This window comes from Phalacrocorax carbo (assembly GCF_963921805.1).
Source record: "Phalacrocorax carbo chromosome W unlocalized genomic scaffold, bPhaCar2.1 SUPER_W_unloc_5, whole genome shotgun sequence".
Taxonomy (NCBI): domain Eukaryota; kingdom Metazoa; phylum Chordata; class Aves; order Suliformes; family Phalacrocoracidae; genus Phalacrocorax; species Phalacrocorax carbo.
In genome coordinates this window covers 196148-215140 of record NW_026990256.1, presented here as the reverse complement: position 1 = coordinate 215140, position 18993 = coordinate 196148, and the positions used below count along the sequence as shown (strand labels likewise).

At 44.0% G+C, this 18993-nt stretch overlaps 1 protein-coding gene across 3 annotated transcripts in view; it reads left to right on the top strand.

The window, feature by feature from the left end:
- Positions 1-242: 242 nt before the first annotated feature.
- LOC135310889 (secretory carrier-associated membrane protein 1-like) overlaps positions 243-18993 on the top strand; it is a 108383-nt gene continuing 89632 nt past the window's right edge. For 2 of the 3 annotated variants that reach the window (XM_064440000.1, XM_064439998.1), the window contains exon 1: positions 243-654. In XM_064440000.1, the coding sequence (XP_064296070.1) occupies positions 598-654 (57 nt within the window). In that variant the 5' untranslated portion in view covers positions 243-597. The remainder of the gene's footprint in view (positions 655-18993) is intronic. The other variant, XM_064440001.1, reaches the window with a different exon arrangement.

Below are 18993 nucleotides of genomic sequence, written 5' to 3'. Positions count from 1 at the left end.
CACCTCCTCCCTTTGGGTACCATCCACATGGTACAGAGTAGCCCAGAGACAAGGCTACCAAATGGGAACCGCCCTGGCCAAGCCAGTGGCTCGGATATGGCCAGTCAAGTACCGCTCTCTGAGGGGAGACTTCCCCCCTTCCCCCCTATCCCCCGCCATTCCCACACACCCCTCCCTGTCTGCCGCGCTAGATATGCCATAGGCGGGAAGCCCTGGCCCTTCCCCCAGCTCCGGGCTAGTGCTCATAAGCGAGAGCAGCGAGAAAGAATCCCTCATTACCCCCCAATCAGCTCAGCTAGTACAGCAAGAGCGACAAGCGTTCCTCTCACAGTCCACTCTCTCGCGAATAGGCTTTTCTAAGCCGTACTTCCTCCCTACCCACTCCAGAAACGTGTGCTCTTTCTCTCTTTCAGGGTTGTTCCGCCCGGTAGCTTCAGTTCCGGGGCAGCCATTTTGGGAGGCTGGTGCGCCGTGGCTGGTCGGGCCTGGGCTGCAACGGCTGGTGATAGCGACGGGGAGCAATTTGCGAGCCGGCGAATGTGGGGGGTGTTGTAGGGGAAGAGTTGTTGTCTACTAATCATAGTGTTTGCCTGCCCCATGTCGGACTTCGACAGCAACCCTTTTGCCCATCCGGACCTCAACAACCCCTTCAAGGTGAGGCTGTGGTTGGTGGGGTGCTGCGAGCTTTTCTCAGTACTGCGGCGGGGGCAGAGCGAGCTTTGCAGAGCTGTGGGTGTCCGGGGGAGGGGCACTGGCCCCGCTGCCTGTGTGTGGGTGTTTCTAGCCGTGGGAAGTGGAGGAGGACCAGCGCTGTGGGGTAGCACTGGTCTTGGGGGGGGCTGGGGGGCGCTGATCGGCAGCGCCGGAGGCGCTTGCCTTCCGCGGGGCTTGGGGCATGATGGCTTGGGGGAGCTTGTAGGGTAAGCAGCGCTTTTAGAAGCCTTAGAAACGGGCGCAGCTTTTTCACAAGTTCAGGTTTCTGTGTTTTGTCTTGCCTTCTATTGCTAAAATAACACAAATTGCGGTTTAGGTGCATTATTTTGAAGGAAAAAAAAAAGTCTTGATTTTGGTGGTAACTTAGTGTGCGTGTGTGTAATGCTACAACACTTTTTCTTCCATTTGACTGACCCAGATAGCTAAGTTTAGTGAATTTACCCCCTTTTTCCTCTCTTGCCCCCTCCCAGCCCCCATCAAGTTTACTTGCTTCTTTACATTATTTCTGAAGCATGCAGGGTGCTGATGGCTAGGCATAGGTTCTACTCTGCATCTCAAAATGCTGTGTTGTAATGTATTCTAAAGCTTTTAGCTTTTGCACTACTGACCTGTCATATAGCTGAGACTTGTTTTTTTTACCTGATGTTCTAGCTTCAGCTGTCAAGATGAGCTGACCTCCTTGGATGCTTCTCCTCCTTATCTGTTCTTTCTTTGCTATTTGAATCCAGCTCAACTAATTTCTTGAGCTACTTTAATAATCTTACCGAATTTTTTTGTGCCTCACTTATTTCATGCTGACACTAAAACACACGCATACTATATGGTAGTGAGTTTAGGATGTCAGCTGAAATAACTAAGCCTTTTAAAAATTGAGCTGTCACACTTCAAACATACTTTTGCGCAGGTAGCTGTTGGAAGCATAGTGTTACTGACACTTATTCACTGAAGTCTGTCTGAATCAGTTTTGTTTTTATGGTCATAAAATTTAGTAAAGTGTATTCTTTAGGCTAGTCACTGTGCTTTTTCTTTGTTTTACACAGTGCAATGACCTTCTAGATGAACGGCAGCCCTGGCATTGAGGTTGCCACCAACAATAGTTTGGACTGGCACTGATGGCAGTGAGCACTGTTCTTTTAAATACCTTTTGGCACCAAGTACTGAAAAGGTGTCATTGTTCTATAATATGTCTTCAGCAACAAAAGTATGTGATGCTTTTATTTGCTTTTTGTAATAGTGGTGAAAATAACATATAGCAAAATTTACTTTGTATAGATACCTAGAGTAGTTAGGGGTATTGGAAGCAGTATAGTTGCCCTTGTGTGGCGGCTCAGCCCAGGTAACTTGTCCTATGTAGTGTTTCTGTGACCTAAGCTAGGGACCTACCTCAACCATATTACAGTTTGAAGACATTGCTTAAAGTGCAATAGTTGATTCCAATTTCTTATCAGGGAAAGACTTCTATTGTACCTGTCAGGCAAAAATCCACGCTCTAATCATCTGCAATGCATCATGATAAAAGGACTCTATAACAACATCTCTGTAACTTGAAGTTCACTGTTAAACGTGGTTCTGTGTAGCTGTACGCTTCTGCGGGAGAACTTATCTTGGGCCGCATACCTCCGGGACACAGGGCTCTACCCACCCTGGGGACAATGATGCACAGACATCAATATGATGGATACAAAATGTCCGTTTATTTGGCTGCGTCACATGCTTATATAGCTCTTGCGGTTCCTGTTCCTGCCACTCCTATGGGGAGGAGTCTATCTTTCCGTCACATCCCGTAATCTTCCGGTCGCCGATCCCTGTCTATTCCCCTACAGTTCTGGATTTCTTTTACTTGTAGAAGTTGTTTTAGGAAAGCTGTATGCCTTTCCTTTTTTTTGGAAGCCTTTTTTTACTTCTTTCAATCTCTGCTGACTTCTGTCTTGTCCCACTGCCCACAAAAGGTAATCTTGTGTACCTTTACTCATCCACATGTTTACTTGAAGGGGTAGAAGGCCTCTTCAAGTAAGGCGAATTACAAGGCCAACCTTGATTGTCATGCTATTGGCATAACAGCTTTGAAATAAGTGGGTATTAATGTGTCTGCATTTCAGTTTTGTTTGACTATGTGTTTTAAAATACTTGATACATAAAACCAGTATTTCCAGATGAACCCTGACAACCTGTCATTTTGTCTGAACACCTTATTCAAATGTAATAATATTTTAACTCATGCTTGATAATTTTATGTATAATGAGATCAGTTATTTTCCTTACCTTTGAAGCCACTTCCTGTGCTTGCGTAAAATCGCAAACTGCTATGGCAGAGAAAGGAGAGGGGGGCATCACATGAAAAAGTTATTGTGAAGGTCTAAAGATAGAGCCTGCTTTTTAAAAAAATATTTTGGTTTTACTAATTGTTTGTGATCTACTTGTGAGGTTTGCTGTGACTATTCTCATGCCTTTTATTAAAAAGATCCCAGCAGAGATTCTTACTTGATGTTAAATCAAAAAATATTTTTTCTGGGAAGATAAAGGTAAAGCAGAAACATCTATTTTGGGTAGTTAATAATTTTGGAAATCTAAAATTAAATTATGTTTCTGTTTTGCTGTCTCCTGGAAGTAAAGGAATTCAGTATGTAAAATAGGATTTCTTGTTTCAAGTATTTGCTTGCTTAGATTGATCATAAAATCTTGATTTTGAGATGTTGGCTACTTAACCTCTTTTTTTTTTTTAATGTGGTACTCTCCTTTTTTTAAAAAAAAAAAAAAACAACAAACCCCAAACCAACCCCCATCCTAAACTGAACCCAAAGGCTGATATGCTTTTGAAGTCATAGTATTCCTCTGTTAAATAGCTGTCCTCTGGATGCTGTACCAACCAAACCAAGATGTATTTTGGTTTGAAAGACGAGAGGTAATGAAACAAACAGATAAGTAATGAGATCAAAAGCTTTTTAACTTTAAAATGTTAAAGTTGTCCAGAAGAAAATGCATCCATGTACCATTAAAATGAAGACATGATAATCCTGCTATAATTTCTTGTAGTAGCATTGTGAAGAAATATGCATTTGGTGTAACCTCAAGTACCATAGATGGCAGCAGGCTAATAATGAAAGCTTGCTTTTTTTTTTTAATTCCTTTCACTGAGAAACACTTGTCATATCTTGTGAGCATGAATTCACACTTGGTAAAATTCTCACTGACAGATGGTGCAGTCCCACAGCACACAAGCAGGGTTAGCAGAGCAGGTCCAGTGATGGTAACTGCATTCAGCCAAGAGTCCAGAGTGTTAGGCAAGTCCATAATGAGGAGGCAGATCCAAGACCAAGTTAGAAAGTCAAGTCAGGATCAGGTCAGCAAAAGTAACCAGGGTTGGCCAACAGTCCCATGATGACCAGGCAAGTCCTAAGTGATGAGGTGGGTCTGACCACCTAGGTGGGGTTTGAGCATCATTAAGGCCCTGACAGTTTATTCTTGAATAGACTAAACCAGTATGAAATAAATTTACAAAGCTAAGTTTCTAAAATCAGCTTAAACTTTTTTCCTATGTAGCTGTCTCCTTGGCATGTTTGTGGGGTTGTGTTTTCTGTTGTGTTTTTGTTAGTTTGGTTTTTTTCTTTTGAAGTCATAGGACAGGAGATAGTTGTAGTCTTCCATCTTGGGAGATGATACAGATACAAAGGTTCTGAAACTGCAGTCTCTTGAAATCCAATGTAAGTTTCACTTACTTTGAAACAATTCAGCAATTCATCTAATCTAAAACTGCTGTGTTTTTTTATAAGTGAATGATACTACTACTACTACGAATAAATTTTTTTTTTGACATAGTTATGAATTTCACAGGCCTTTGTGTTTGGCTGATAGACTGTAAAAGTTTTGGAGGGCTGGTTGTTACAGCAATCCAAACATATGAAACAGTTACTTCTGAGTGACTGTGGAATCGGGACTTTAAAAAGCAGCTTCTGTGATGAATTCTGTTGGGTTGGTTCCTCTGATGTGATGGGACCTCTGAGCAAGTGCAGGTATTTGATACTATATAAATTATGGTAGGACTGAAAATTAAATAGACTTGTGTTTAAATGTGAATGGTGACATTCAGGTAAAAAACCAAACCACTAAGTGATATAGATTTGAGCAGAATGCCCTATGTATTTCTTGTTCAGTTGCAGTGTGAAGGGACATGATCATGGAAACCCTCAAATGTATGTAATAGTAACTATATGAGTAGTTTCTTTGTTTGGATACCTAATCCTACCCAGTGGTTAGCTTTGAGTTGTTGCTCAAAAAAAGATGTGGGTCTTTTGTAGTTCTGTCATGACTACCATTCTTTTGTGGATGTCTGACATGCTCTTAGATACCTAAAAATGGTGTTAGGCATCTGAATTGCTCTCACTGAGGTCACAGGATTATTTGAGTCACTACAGCTAAGTATATGTTAGAGTTTAACTTTACTACAGATGTACTTTCAGTTATAATTTGGATATTACACTTAGTCTGACTCACATGAGCACAAATTAATCTTCTGTCTGGTTTGGCAGGAAGTACAAGCTGGAGATATGATACTGAAGCTAATAGTGCTTTGGCAACTCTGCTACCTTGTGTGGCAGCAGATTCTATACAGTTTACACCTTGACTGCTATTGTTCAAGTGAAGCTAAAGTGATAGAAACTTATAGCAAGGAAGTCTTAATTATTTTTGAAGGATCAGGACCCTAATTACTTGAAGAGTTTCTGCAGTATTTGTGCTTTAGAATTAAAAAGTTTTGTTGTGTGCCTGTAGGCATAACTTAGTTTTAATTCTTTTATATGACTATCACAGGTTGGAAGGGACATCAGGGATCATCTAGTCCAACCTTTCTAGGAAGAGCACAGTCTAGACAAGATGGCCCAGCACCCTGTCCAGCTGACTCTTAAAGGTGTCCAACGTGGCCGAGGCAACCACTTCCCTGGGGAGATTATTCCAATGGTTGACTGTCCTCACTGTGAAAAATTTTCCTCTGGTGTCCAATCAGAATCTCCCCAAGAGCAACTTGTGTCCATTCCCCCTTGTCCTCTCCATGTAAAAAGGGAGTCTCCATCTTCTTTGTAGCTACCCCTTAAGTACTGGTACATGGTGATGAGATCCCCTCTAAGCCTCTTTTTCTCAAGGCTGAAGCCTCCTTTTCTCAAGGCTGACTATAAAGTATACCCGATTAAGTTGTCTGTCTTTAAATTAGTAAAGGACATAAAATACAAATGTTTTTCTGACTTTATTACCTGTTTTCCCTTCATGACTTCAAAATTTATAAATTCCCCAAATTGTGCATAATTTAATGCTGAACATAATGATATTAGAAGTGTCCTTTAGCTGTGTCATGATCCACTGTTGGGTTGAACAATTTGGCAGAGGGTAAACCCCCTTGCTTTCCAGCCAACCTCAGGTAGCTCTGGGTGGTTGGGGTCAGCTGGGCTTAACTTCTGATTAACTCAAATGTTTTATCATGACTAGGTTTCTTTTACATTCTTGGAAACAGAATTAAGACTCAAAATGGAGTCAAGTGCCAAGTCACTTTATTTGGCCAGCAAAAAGTATGCAAGAGAAAAGGAGAGAAAGAGAAAAAAGAGTGAGAAAGGGAGTGAGAGAGAGAGTTGTAATAGCTACCACCATGGATCTGTGGCATCCCGTCAATCCGATGTATCTTCGAATCTGGTGGGAGAACATCCTTCCTCTGGGTCTCTGCTGGTTTCACCTTTTATAGCATTGTTCTCAGAACTTTTTTTGCATAACCATGCCTCCCATTCAGTGATGGGGATGCATGCCCAGTACTGTCAGTAGAGGGTCCAAGCCTCCCCTATGTGGTCAGTTGACCCTGGGCCCAGGCGCATGTGCTGAGGACTAGGGCTGTGTGCTCTGAGGCAACAGGGTGCATGTGTTCCTGTCTGGTCAAACTGTCCTGGTTGCCATGGTGATGAGGTTTTGGTAGTTAAACTGTCCTGCCCGGTTGCCGTGGTAGCTAAAACTGTCCTGTTAACAATGTTGAGACAAGTTTCTAGTCCCTTACACCACCACGTGGCTCAACATTGATGGTGGATATAGAGACAGTGATGAGAGAAAGAATAGAAACAAAGGCAGAAAGGTTATATCAATAACAAAGATGCTACCTATAAAAGCCAAAACATTATAGACATCAACTCTAAACAAGGCCAATGCCTGACATCAATAACAATTCAATTTCCAGTAAAAACAGGTTAGGTAGACAGTTTATGCAATTTGGTCTGTGGATGACAGACTGACGTACAGCTCGAATTTGTTTAACTCCATCAGGTGACACAGTGGGTACAAACTGCATATTTGTGACCACACATTGGACTAGCTGAATGAAACATGGGATGATGCATGGCAAAAACAGTAATGTAGTTAGACCGCACAATAGGTAAAATAAGACTCATGTAATCCACGGGCCTTCTGGAAGCCAGGAGAACATATCAATATCCCAGCCTTTCCAGGTTTGGATGGGAACATGGGCTAATTTCCATATTCCAGCAGCAATTTGTTTAATGACCTTGCCATTGTCGTAGATTTTTAAACATTCAATTTCCCACAGACTCTGCCTTCTTGGGCTAGTAGGTAGTTGAGAACCATGTGATGCTGGTAAATTGCAGTTCGCATTTGGGTTGCCTGATCTGCCAATAGGTCAAGGGCCTCAGCTGTTTGGTGATAATTTCTAATACGGCTTGCAGCTGGATAATGCGATTTAGGCTGTAAATGGGTTCTCGAGCACTGCTAACCCATTCATTGGGGTTCCACGTTGTGGGTCCATAATGTTGTATGATACGTTGAGGGGTCCATGTGTCCTTACCCCAGGACTGGCCACTCCCATCATTGAGGGAGGTATCAATAATTTTGGATCATTTTGCCTGCTTCAAATCAACATATTTGAATGCCTAAATGGTCTCCACCTGTTTCTGAGAGCAAGAAAAACAAGGGACGGATCACCCCAAGATAACATATTCCTGACCAGTTTGCTGGCAGCACTTTGTATGCATGGTTTCCACATATCCAATAGTGTCCCTTAAGGGTCCTCTCCAATGTTCCACATGGGGTGAGGGGTCAAAATAAGGGGTAGGTTCTAAACCAAATGGGTCACCTCCACCACAACAATATAGTGATTCCTTTGGTGTTTTCACAACAGGGTGAGTTTGAACAAAGTTTTTCCCATGTTGTCCTCCAACGGGGCCAATCTATTCTATTACAGTATTTACAGTTGTAAGCTCCTGTTTCCTGGTCCCAAATATACTCATGGCCTACAGTGTCCCCTTGACTGGTATTAGGCGTAAGAGACCAAAATCTGGGAAATCTGTTCATGTATCTCTCATCATTCACCCAGGTATAGATATATATGAATTCATCCTTTTCACATGGCTCTTTTGCCACGTGGGCAGCTATGCTTACATTCTGATATGTCCACTCGCCCATGCTGTTACCCATAAAGGGGCCATCCTTTTGTGTCCTAGCCAAACAATATTTACTTTCCTTTGGAAATTGTATCTGCCATGGTGAGTCATATGAGCTTTCCCATATTTTGTTCTTTTTTGTTTCACTGTAATTGCTCACCAACCATTTTGGTAGCAAAGGTATAGCTACCCAGGGCCAACTTGATAGACCAAACGGTCCTCCACATATACAGCATTTTGTGAGATTATAACCACTTGCTATTTGTTCAGCCAATTGCATAAAATAATTTTTCATATTATTCCCTTCATCCCTAAAGTCTCTGAGGGGATAACTGATTGTTCCAGGGGTCATGGCCCATACAATACACCAAAACAACAAAATTGACATTTTGCCCCTACAAATCTAACCTAAGTTGGATCTAGAGGGTCCAAGCCTCCCCTATGTGGTCAGTCGACCCTGGGCCCAGGCGCATGTGCTGAGGACTAGGGCTATGTGCTCTGAGGCAACAGGGTGCATATGCGTTCCTGTCCGGTCAAACTGTCCTGGTTGCTGTGGTGATGAGGTTTTGGTGGCTAAACTGTCCTAGTTGCCGTGGTGGCTAAAACTGTCCTGCCAACAATGTTGAGACAAGTTTCTAGTCCCTTACAAGCTGTCCTACGTGGTAGTAAGCTTTTGAGAGTATGCTTCATCAGCGCTGTAACTGCAGCGCAGGGTAGAGTTTTGAGAAGTGATGAGAGGTGATGCTTTGTTAGGCATCCAGTACTCCACTGCAAGATGGGACTGGTGTGGGCTTTAGGACAAATTTGGCCGTGTGTGCTTATTAAGTTCTTGGTTTCAGATGTGGGGAATTTGCCTTGGTCAGTGTCATGGTTTCAGCTGGGACAGAGTTAATTTTCTTCACTGCAGCTGGCATAGTGCTGTGCTTTGGACTTAGCATGAAAACAATGTTGATAACACACAGATGTTTTAGTTGTTGCTGGGTAGTGCTTATACTAGTCAAGGACTCTTCCAGCTTCCCATGCTCTGCCAGGTGCACAAGAAGCCGGGAGGGGAGGGGGCACAACTAAGAGAGTGGACTCAAACTGGCCAAAGGGGTATTCCATATCATGTAACATCATGCCCAGTATGTTAACTAGGAGGAGCTGGCCAGGGGAGGTGGGCAGCAATCGCAGCTCAGGGATGGGCAGCGTTGGTCGGCAGGTGGTGAGTGGTTGTATCGTTTGTGTTTCTGGTTTTTCCCTTTTTCATTTTTCCTTTTTACTATATTATAATTATCATTATTATTATTATTATTTAATTCTAATTATTAAACTGTTCTTATCTCAACCCACAAGTTTGTTTTTTGTGGTTTTTTTTTTTTCTTTTGCTCTTCTGATTCTCTCCCCCATCCCACAAAGGTGGGGGGGAGTGAGCGAGCGGCTGCATGGTGTTTAGTTACTGACTGGGGCTGAACCACGACAGTCAGTAGCTCAGAACCTTTCATAGCTCTGCAGCCATCAGAGAAAGTGGCCTGTAATGGGCACTGCTTGAGCGCCAAGTATAAGAAACCCCAGTTGGCTACTTTTGTACTATCCTATGTAGTAATTGTGTCCTGGTAGTGCTAGGGTGAAAAATATTTTGAATATCATTCTGTGACGGGGGTAGGAAATGGCTGATCAATGAAAGAGATGCTAAATTTGAAATTCTGAAAGAACTGTTCTAGTGGGTACTCAAATTTTTGCTTTTTAGTAGAAGTACAGAAATAGTCTTTATTTTGCCTTTAAGTCATTAGTTCCTCTGGGTTTTACATGTGTAACCTTTGAGGACAGTTCTTTCTTGTAGTAAGTGGTTTTTAATCATAGGTTAAAATATACTGTTGTAGGTGCAAGACATTAAGGCTTCCTTTATACTGTTAAATGTGAACTGTTTATACTGTTAATGTACTCGTAGGACAGTGAAATATGAAATCTTAGTTAAGTTGCTATTTGTGAAGTTTCTATAAATTTACTCCTTGGGCCTGGGATCATATAAATAAAGCATGAAGAGCCAGCAGTGTTTGACACTGCATCAAAACATGAGTAGCTTCTTAAAACTTTTCCATGTGCAGCTCTTGGCATGAACAGGGAGGAAGTGTGGGGAGTTCAGCTGTTTGATTTATACCAAATGTTTACTGAACATGTGTAAATTGTAATCTCAGAGGCTTAATCTGGCTGAATGTAGACAGTGTTATGGGACTGAAAAACACATCCTTTGTGTGCAGGCTATCTTTTTGAAGTGTCATGTCCTAATTTAAAAGCTGAGACCCAACAGTTAACACAGGAAGAAAAAAAGTTCTGATGTCCATTGCTGGCCAAATACTTCCCTCCCCCTTCCAATTTGGTTCTCAAAAGCTAAACTTTGTCAGAAATCTTTCCCCAAAAATACTCATGAAGACACGTTGAAGGCAAAGTATATCATATGGAGAGTTTCAACTGAAATGGCAATAGCTTTGCTCTCCAGAACTCATTCCTTTATGAAGAGTGGGGCGGATAGTGTTCTTGATCAAGAAATAAAAAAAAAATCAGGCCAACAAATATAGTTTCAGGCGTTTTTCATTGCATTTTTGCTTAATTTTCTGAGCCAGTGGTATAATCTTAGGAAGTACTCAACAGAGAACGGGAAGTACGACTGTTACTGTCAAGTAACTCTCAGGATGAATTCTTACCAGAAAGTGCACAATTAGTATTATTGACATTTAGACATGGGCAATATGAAGTGTGTATTGGGAATAATTTGTGATAATCAATGGAGAACTTATCCTGAAATGGAAAGAGCTTATCCTTTTTATGCAGCAAAACAAAGGCTCTTGGGTATTTGACTGGGAGTGCATGCCTAGGAGAGATAAATGAAGGCTTATGTTGTGTTTGAAGATTGGTATAATTGATTGGTAGTAAACTTAGAATAAAAACTAGAAGGGTTCTAATATTTGGGATTGAAAAACTGAAACAGCCTTTCAGTAGGAGTGGTAGGGATAAGAAATCCTAGTTGGTCAAGATTGATTTTGCTAGATTTGTGGATCTTATCTCATTATTTCCCCAGGGTGGATTCACCAGTCTGGATTCAGTCCTGGTAGACCTCTGGCTTCTGCTTCTAATCTGTATACAGTCAGGTTTTTTTAAGGTATAACATCTTTGCTGAGCATGTTGAGTAGTTTGGAGGATAAGATTGGGGCTGTACCTCTCTTGCTCTATGGGAACTTCCTTCCAAGCACAAAAAGCAACAGGGAAAATGCATAGCTAGGTGAAAGTGTTTATGGAACGGTAAATGCTGAAGAATTTGGCAGAGCCAAGTCTAGTTGGTGTTAGCAACTCATAAAGTAGATAGGTAGGATAAAGTCATTTGGGGGTGATCTTGAAGTAAAGACAAAAACTATGGTGGCAGAGCTGAAGGGTAGTCAGTGACTAACTGATAAAACACATTATTGGTAATATTTTTTTATAAAGGGACTTGATCTTCTAATAGTTTTTGTGATGAGAACTGTTTTTCTCAACTTGGATTGAAACTATTCTAGTCATTAAGAGATCATTCTTGTTCCTTGAACTTAACCTAAACTAAGGTCAAAAATGAAGATTTCTACAATTGTCTATGGCAGCTTGTTCTTCCCTCAGCTGTACTTAAGGAGCTACGTAACTGATAAGTTGTCTTCCATGTTTTCTCTTTCTGACTTGATTCACTAAAAATAATTATCTTTTAAAATAAATTTTTTTGTTCATAGTGTGTTGTTTCTGTTTAGTCTTTTTTCCTAAGACTAACCAGGTGTACTTACTGCAGTTTACTTAGATATTTAATTAGTGCTGTCCCATGATACCCATGTAAATTAAAAAAGGGGAGGGGAGAAGGAAAGGAAAAGGAAAAGAGGAGAAAAAAAATGCTGTCACTTCTAAATGTGGCATTCTGTATTTTTTTATGTACAGTACTCCTGGTGATGTGTTCAAAGTCTTGGAGGATATTGTCTTGGTGCTTGGATTTGCCATTCAGTGTTAAAAATGCACTTTATCCCATTTTCTTATTACCTTTGTCCCTCTGTTCTTTTCCTCATAAAGGCATCTTAAGCATTTGTTGTGGTTTAACCCCAGCCAGCAACTAAGCACCACACAGCTGCTGGCTCACTTCCCCCCCCAGTGGGATGGGGGAGAGAATCGGAAGAGCAAAAGTGAGAACACTTATGGGTTGACATAAAGACAGTTTAATGGTAATAGCAATAATAGCAATAATAAATTGTAATGAAAAGGAAAACAAAAGAGAGAGGAACAAAACCCAGAAAAAAAAGTGATGCAACTACTCACCATCTGCTAACAGATGCCCAGCCAGTGTCTGAGCAGCCATCGTGTCCCTCAGCCAACTCCCCCCAGATTATATATTGAGCATATGGTATGGAGTATTGCTTTTGTCATGGTTTTGGCTGGGATAGGGTTAATTTTCTTCACTGTAGCTGGTTGTCATGGTTTAACCCCAGTGAGCAACTAAACACCATGCAGCTGCTCCCTCGCTCCCCCCAACCCTGTGGGATGGGGAAGAGAATCAGAAGAGCAAAAGCAAAAAAAACTTGTGGGTTAAGATAAGAACAGTTTAAAATAGTAATGTTAATGATGGTAATGATAATAAAATAAAAAGGAAAATAATGAGAGAGAGAGAGAGAAATGAAGCCAGCCCCCCCCCCCCCCCAACCAACCAACCAACCAACCAACCCACAAGTGATACAACTGCTTGCCACCTGCTGACTGATGTTTCTGGTCCCTGAGTTGCGATCGCTGCCTGCCCCTGGCCAGCTCCCCCCAATTAAAATACTGGGCATGATGTCATATGCTATGGAATATCCCTTTGGCCAGTTTGAATCTGCTCTCTTAGCTGTGCCCCCTCCCCTCCCAGCTTCTTATGCACCTGGCAGAGCATGGGGAGCTAGAGAAGTCCTTGACTAGTATAAGCACTACCTAGCAACAACTAAAACATCTCTGTGTTATCAACATTGTTTTCATGCTAAGTCCAAAGCACAGCACTGTGGTGATTCACAACATGGACTCCATATCCATGCAAAGGCTGTTTATTCACAAAAGAGCAGCCTTAATATAGTCTGCCTCCTGAGCTAGTATTTTTCCCTTCTCTCCACCTCTGAATGTGTTCTATCACACTAGCTCCACATATGGTATAGACATAGATAAGCGCGCTCTCCTGCTTCGGTGCTCCAGCTGTGCCCCTGACCTTCTGTCCCGCATATCAAGGCCTCAGTTCTGTGTTTTTCTGTCCCACAGCTTGCATCCAATAAGGGCGATGAGATCATGGGAGGCCACATTCACTTATTCCACACAGCACTATGCCAGCTACAGTGAGGAAAATTAACTCTATCCCAGCTAAAACCATGAGAGTATCCACCCCTTATTCCATACTGTTTATATCTGTTGTGGTTTAGCCTCAGCCGGCAACTAAACACCACACAACCACTTGCTCACTCCCCCACTGGTGGGATGTGTGAGAAAATCAGAAGGGTAAAAGTGAGAAAGCTCGTGGGGTGAGATAAGAACTGTTTAATAATTAAAATAACAAATAATAGTAACAACAAAAATAATAATGCAATAAAAAGGGAAACAACAAGAGGGAGGTGAAACCTGGGGTGGGGGGGAATGAACATCCAAAACAAACAGCATGTGATGCAGTTGCTCGCTGACCCAATGCCACCAGTCTCCAAGACGCAACCGCGTCCCCCGTATGCCAACTGCCCTGGTTAATGTACTGGTCATGACTTCACATAGTATGAAATATCCCATGGGCCAGTTTGGGTCAGCTGTCTTGGTGGTGGCCCCTCCCCTCTCACCTTCTTGCCCAGTGACAGAGCATGGGAAGCTGGAAAGGTCCCTAACTACTATAGGAGCTATGTAGCAATACTTAGCCTCTACTTAACAATAGTTAAACATTAGTGTGCCATCCACACTATACCAGTTACAGTGTGCTGGTTTTGGCTGAGAAGGGGTTAATTCTCCTCACTGTGGGGGTCGGATACCTTTCCAGCTTCCCGAGCTCTGCCGCTGGCAGGGGGGCTGGGAGGGGCAGGGCCATGGTGGGGGCGGCTGACCCCGACTGGCCAATGGCAGGTTCATTCCATACCATGTGACACCATGACCAGTATATTGAGGGGGGGCAGTTTGCGGCTTGGGAGCGGCGCGGCATCGGGTCGGCAGGCGGCGGGCAGCTGCGGCACGTGCGGTTTGTTTTGGCGGTTCGTTCCCCCTCTCCCCTCCTCTCCCTTTCCCCCTCCCCCGGGGCTTTGCGCCTCTCGTTGTTCTCCTTTACATTGCATTTCTGTTGTTGTTTCTTTTAATTTTAATTATTAAACCATTCTTATCCCAAACCACGAGCGTTACCCTTCTGATTCTCTTCCCCATCTACCGGTGGGGGAGTGAGCGAGCGACTGTGTGGGGCTGAGCTGCCTGCTAAACCACGACATACAGTAAAGAGAATTATATCCCAACCAAAACCAGTACAACGTCCCATGTCCCACAGCATGCTCAGTTCCCATACTATCCAATATAAATTCAATAACGACTACCCCCATTCTCATCCTTTAACAGAATGTGCAGATATCATTTATCATTCTCTTAGTCTATGGACTGCCCCTGTAAAATGTCTGTGAAATATCCACAGATGTCCACAAAAATGTCCATTGAGTTCATTTAGTCCATGAATTTGGGTTCCATCTATTGTAACACTCTTTCAGGGCAGGGAAGATGGTGTGTGTAGTGTCAGATTGTTGCATGCTGAACTCACACCTTATTCCATCACTGCTGCGCTGACAGTCCTTGTTATATCACCATTGCATTTTGCTTGATTCAAAGTTCATCCTTAATTAATTTGGGAGATTCCTACTATAATACCATTGATGTGGCATATAGCAATCATAGGAATGATAACATACAAAATTATATAGCAATTAACAGCATACCATTCAGTTCACTGGCTGTTGTCACCCAAAATCAAATTCCCTTGAGGTACACATTGGACTCCTCCATTCTCCCGCATCACCCACCAAGTGCACCCAGGTCCCTGAATGAAATCAACTCCATGAATGGGTTTGCCTTTACCTGAGCCAGGAATAACGCAGACTGTTTTTGCCAGCATATTTTTCACATGCGCTACAGGGACTCTACCCCCTTCCACAGTACGTAAGATTTCTATTTGGGCAGGGCCAGCTCCATTGACAGATCCCCTCGTGTTGACTAAACAGGAGGCTTTTGCTAAATGTGTTTCCCAGTGCTTGAATGTTCCACCCCCCATTGCTCTCAGTGTAGTTTTTAACAGTCTGTTGTATCGTGCAATTTTCCCAGAGGCTGGTGCGTGATAGGGGATGTGATACACCCACTCAATGCCATGCTCTTTGGCCCAGGTGTCTATGAGGTTGTTTTGGAAATGAGTCCCATTGTCTGACTCAATTCTCTCTGGGGTGCCATGTCGCCACAGGACTTGTTTTTCCACACCCAGGATATTGTTCCGGGCAGTGGCATGGGGCATGGGTTATAGTTCCAGCCATCCAGTGGTTGCTTATAGCATTGTAAGCACATGATGCTTGCGTTGTCGGGTTTGTGGGAGCGTGATATAGTCAGTTTGCCAGGCCTCCCCATATTTATATTTCAGGCATTGTCCCCCATAGGCTTTACCTGCTTGGCTTGCTTGGTTGCGGTACATTTCATGTTCATGGATAGCCTGTACAATAGTGTCCATGGTCAAGTCCACCCCTTGATAACGAACCCACCTCTATGTTGCATCTCTTCCTTGATGGCCAGAGGAGTCATGGGCCCTCCGAGCTAGAAATAGTTCACCCTTATGTTGCTAGTCCAGATCCACCTCAGCCACTTCAGTCTTGGCAGCCTGATCTACCTGCTGGTTGTTCCGATGTTCTTCAGTGGCCCGACTCTTGGGGACGTGAGCATCCACATGATGTACCTTTACAACCAGGTTCTCTAACTGGGCAGCAATATCTTGCCACAATGTGGCAGCCCAGATGGGTTTGCCTCTGCGCTGCCAGTTGCTCTGCTTCCACTGCTGTAACCACCCCCACAGGGCATTTTCCACCATCCAGGAGTCAGTATAGAGACAGAGCACTGGCCACTTTTCCCGTTCAGCAATGTCTAAGGCCATCTGGATGGCCTTTACCTCTGCAAACTGGCTCGATTATCCTTCTCCTTCAGCAGTTTCTGCGACTTGTCGTGTAGGACTCCATACAGCAGCCTTCCATCTCCACAAGGCAACAGGACCCATTAGTGAACAGGGCATAGTGCTTTTCATTTTCTGGCAGTTTGTTATACAGTGGGGCTTCTTCAGCACGTGTCACCTCCTCCTCTGGTGATAATCCAATGTCTTTGCCTTCTGGCCAGTCCATAATCACTTCCAAGATTCCTGGGCGACTGGGGTTGTGGGAAACTCTAGCCCGGGAACGGCTAGCAGAAAGCGGGCATTGAAGTAGAAGGACAGGCTCAGGGTCGGAGCGACCTTGGGCCCAGCTGTTGTTGACTGGTAAAGGAGTGTGAGAAACAAGTAACTGCTAATTGCAAGGCTGAACACAGGAGATAAGCATGGGAGGAGTTGGCATCTACCTCCCAGCCAAGGATGAGCTATGCTTTTGCAAATATGTATGAGCTAATTTACGAACGGTATAAAAGATATTTGCTAATTGCCAATAAACGAGACTTGATGATCATCATCGGATGGTGCCTGTCTCCCGCTGGTTTTCCGTCAAATGGTGACCCCGACGTGATACCACGGATGGTCCAGCGTAGGGTTCGGGTCCTGCAAGCAGAGGGACGGCAAAACAGACAGCGCAGCTGGTCTGCGTACCCTGGGCGACCACATAGGTGGGCTCAGTCTGCGTGCCCTGGGCGACCACATAGGTGGGCTCAGCCGATACGTGCTGCCGAGACCTTGGGAGCTGCAACGGCGCCGACGAGCACAATGGAGAGGCAAGCAGCATATGATTTCTTTACATCTCTTTTAGAGAGGCGTAACATTAAGGGTATAGATTTACGTAAAGAACTACCGTTGCTGATAAGCTGGGGATGCGAGAAGGGACACTTTGTAAACCCACATACGGTGCATGAACTGGCAGAGTGGAGAAAGGTGAGGGATAGTTTGTGGGAGGCGGTGTTAGAGGATGATAAAACTGCAAAGAAAATGAGTAAGCTATGGAAGGTAGTACATAACGAGTTATTGCAGATACAAGCAGAAAAGCGAGCTGTGCAGCAAGCTGTCTCAGCTCAAGAGCGAAATCGGAGCTACGGCTCAGACTGGGGACTTAGCACCCCGGGCCCGCCTGCGGTTTCAACTGTCTACCTGCCCCCTGGGCCGGCAGACCCCTCAAACTTGCCCTCATCACCCGCAACTCCCGCTACTGCGAATAACCAGCCCGCAACGGTACCGGCTCCCGGCTTAGACCAGGAGCCGATTCTTGGAGCGGAATCTGACTTAGCGGAAGCTGTTGTACGGGAGCGGCGAGGGGCATGGGCGGCATTAGCGCGGGAGGGGGCAGAAAAGGGTGATCCTGAATTAGTTGAAGCCGGTGGTACTCTCACTTTTCCGGTAATTTATAGACCGAATCCCGGGGGAGGACTGCAGGCGGAGATTACTGCGTTAGACTGGAAATTATTGTCCCAATTACGGTTCACTGTTAGTCAGTTCGGAGTATCGAGTGAGCCTGTAAGACAAATGCTGGACTATCTGTTCACTGCACATGTCTTGTTGCCTGCCGATATTAAAGGGCTCGCCGAGTTTATTTTTTCGCCACACCAAAGATTGCTGTGGGAGGCTCACTGGCAAGCTGAGGCACAGGCGTCAGCTGCAACCCAGAGGGCACCGGGAGACCCCCTTCAGGGCGTCACCTTGGATGAGCTGCTAGGGCTGGGAGCGTTCTTTAGAACGGAGGCACAGGTTTTATTGGGACCAGAGAAGTGTAGAGAAGCGATGAGGGTTGCTCGAGCAGCTATGACTAAGGTTAAGGATACAGGAGGGATCCCCTTTTATATGGGAATAAAACAAGGGAGAGCCTATGATGATTGTTTGTGGGATTTGGTGATAGATGACGATAAGACAGCGAAAAAGTTAATGAAACCTTGGCGGGAAGTGATTAACTGTATGAAAAAATATAAAACTGAAAAAAGATTAGCAACAGCCGCCTCTGATCGGCTAGACAACTGTGACCCCAATGCTGGAAAGATTGGAATTGGCTTAGACAATCTCTCTCCTCCCTTCTCGGGGATCCCAGTTGTCGTACCTCGAAAACCCCTTATTCCGCCTCCTCCCGCCCCTGATAAATCTACATCTGTAGAAACTAGCGGAGGAGGAATAAGCTTGGGAAAGGGAGGTGAAGATATTGAAAATTTATGTGATGTAGTCTCTCCGGTGAAGGAAAATAAGCCGAGCACGTCTAGTCACCGTTCTGTGCCTGCTGTGCGTAGCCAGGTTGACTGGCGAAAAATCCGGTTAGAGGCATTACAGAACGGGGACCTAGAGACCGCCGATTTGTTAGCTCAGGCTTTCCCTGTCATCTATCAACCGGACCCTGCTAACAATCAAAATTTATTCGCACACCATAATCCTCTTGATTGGAAAATTTTTATGAAGGGCCCATTGCTGCGTCAATGTGTTATGGAAAACTCCAACCATGCTACTAAAAGCATTTTAATTACACTTCCCCTAGACGCAGGCATTGAGGTGATGCTTGAACGCATGAGTCGGGTACCTCCCGGCCCCCGAGCTATGTTAGTTGAAGCATTGAGGGAAGTTGGGCAGGGAATGGTACGCGTTCAGCAACAAGTTTGTGCCGCTCTCGCCCCATTGGGTCCAGCCAAAAACTCTCAA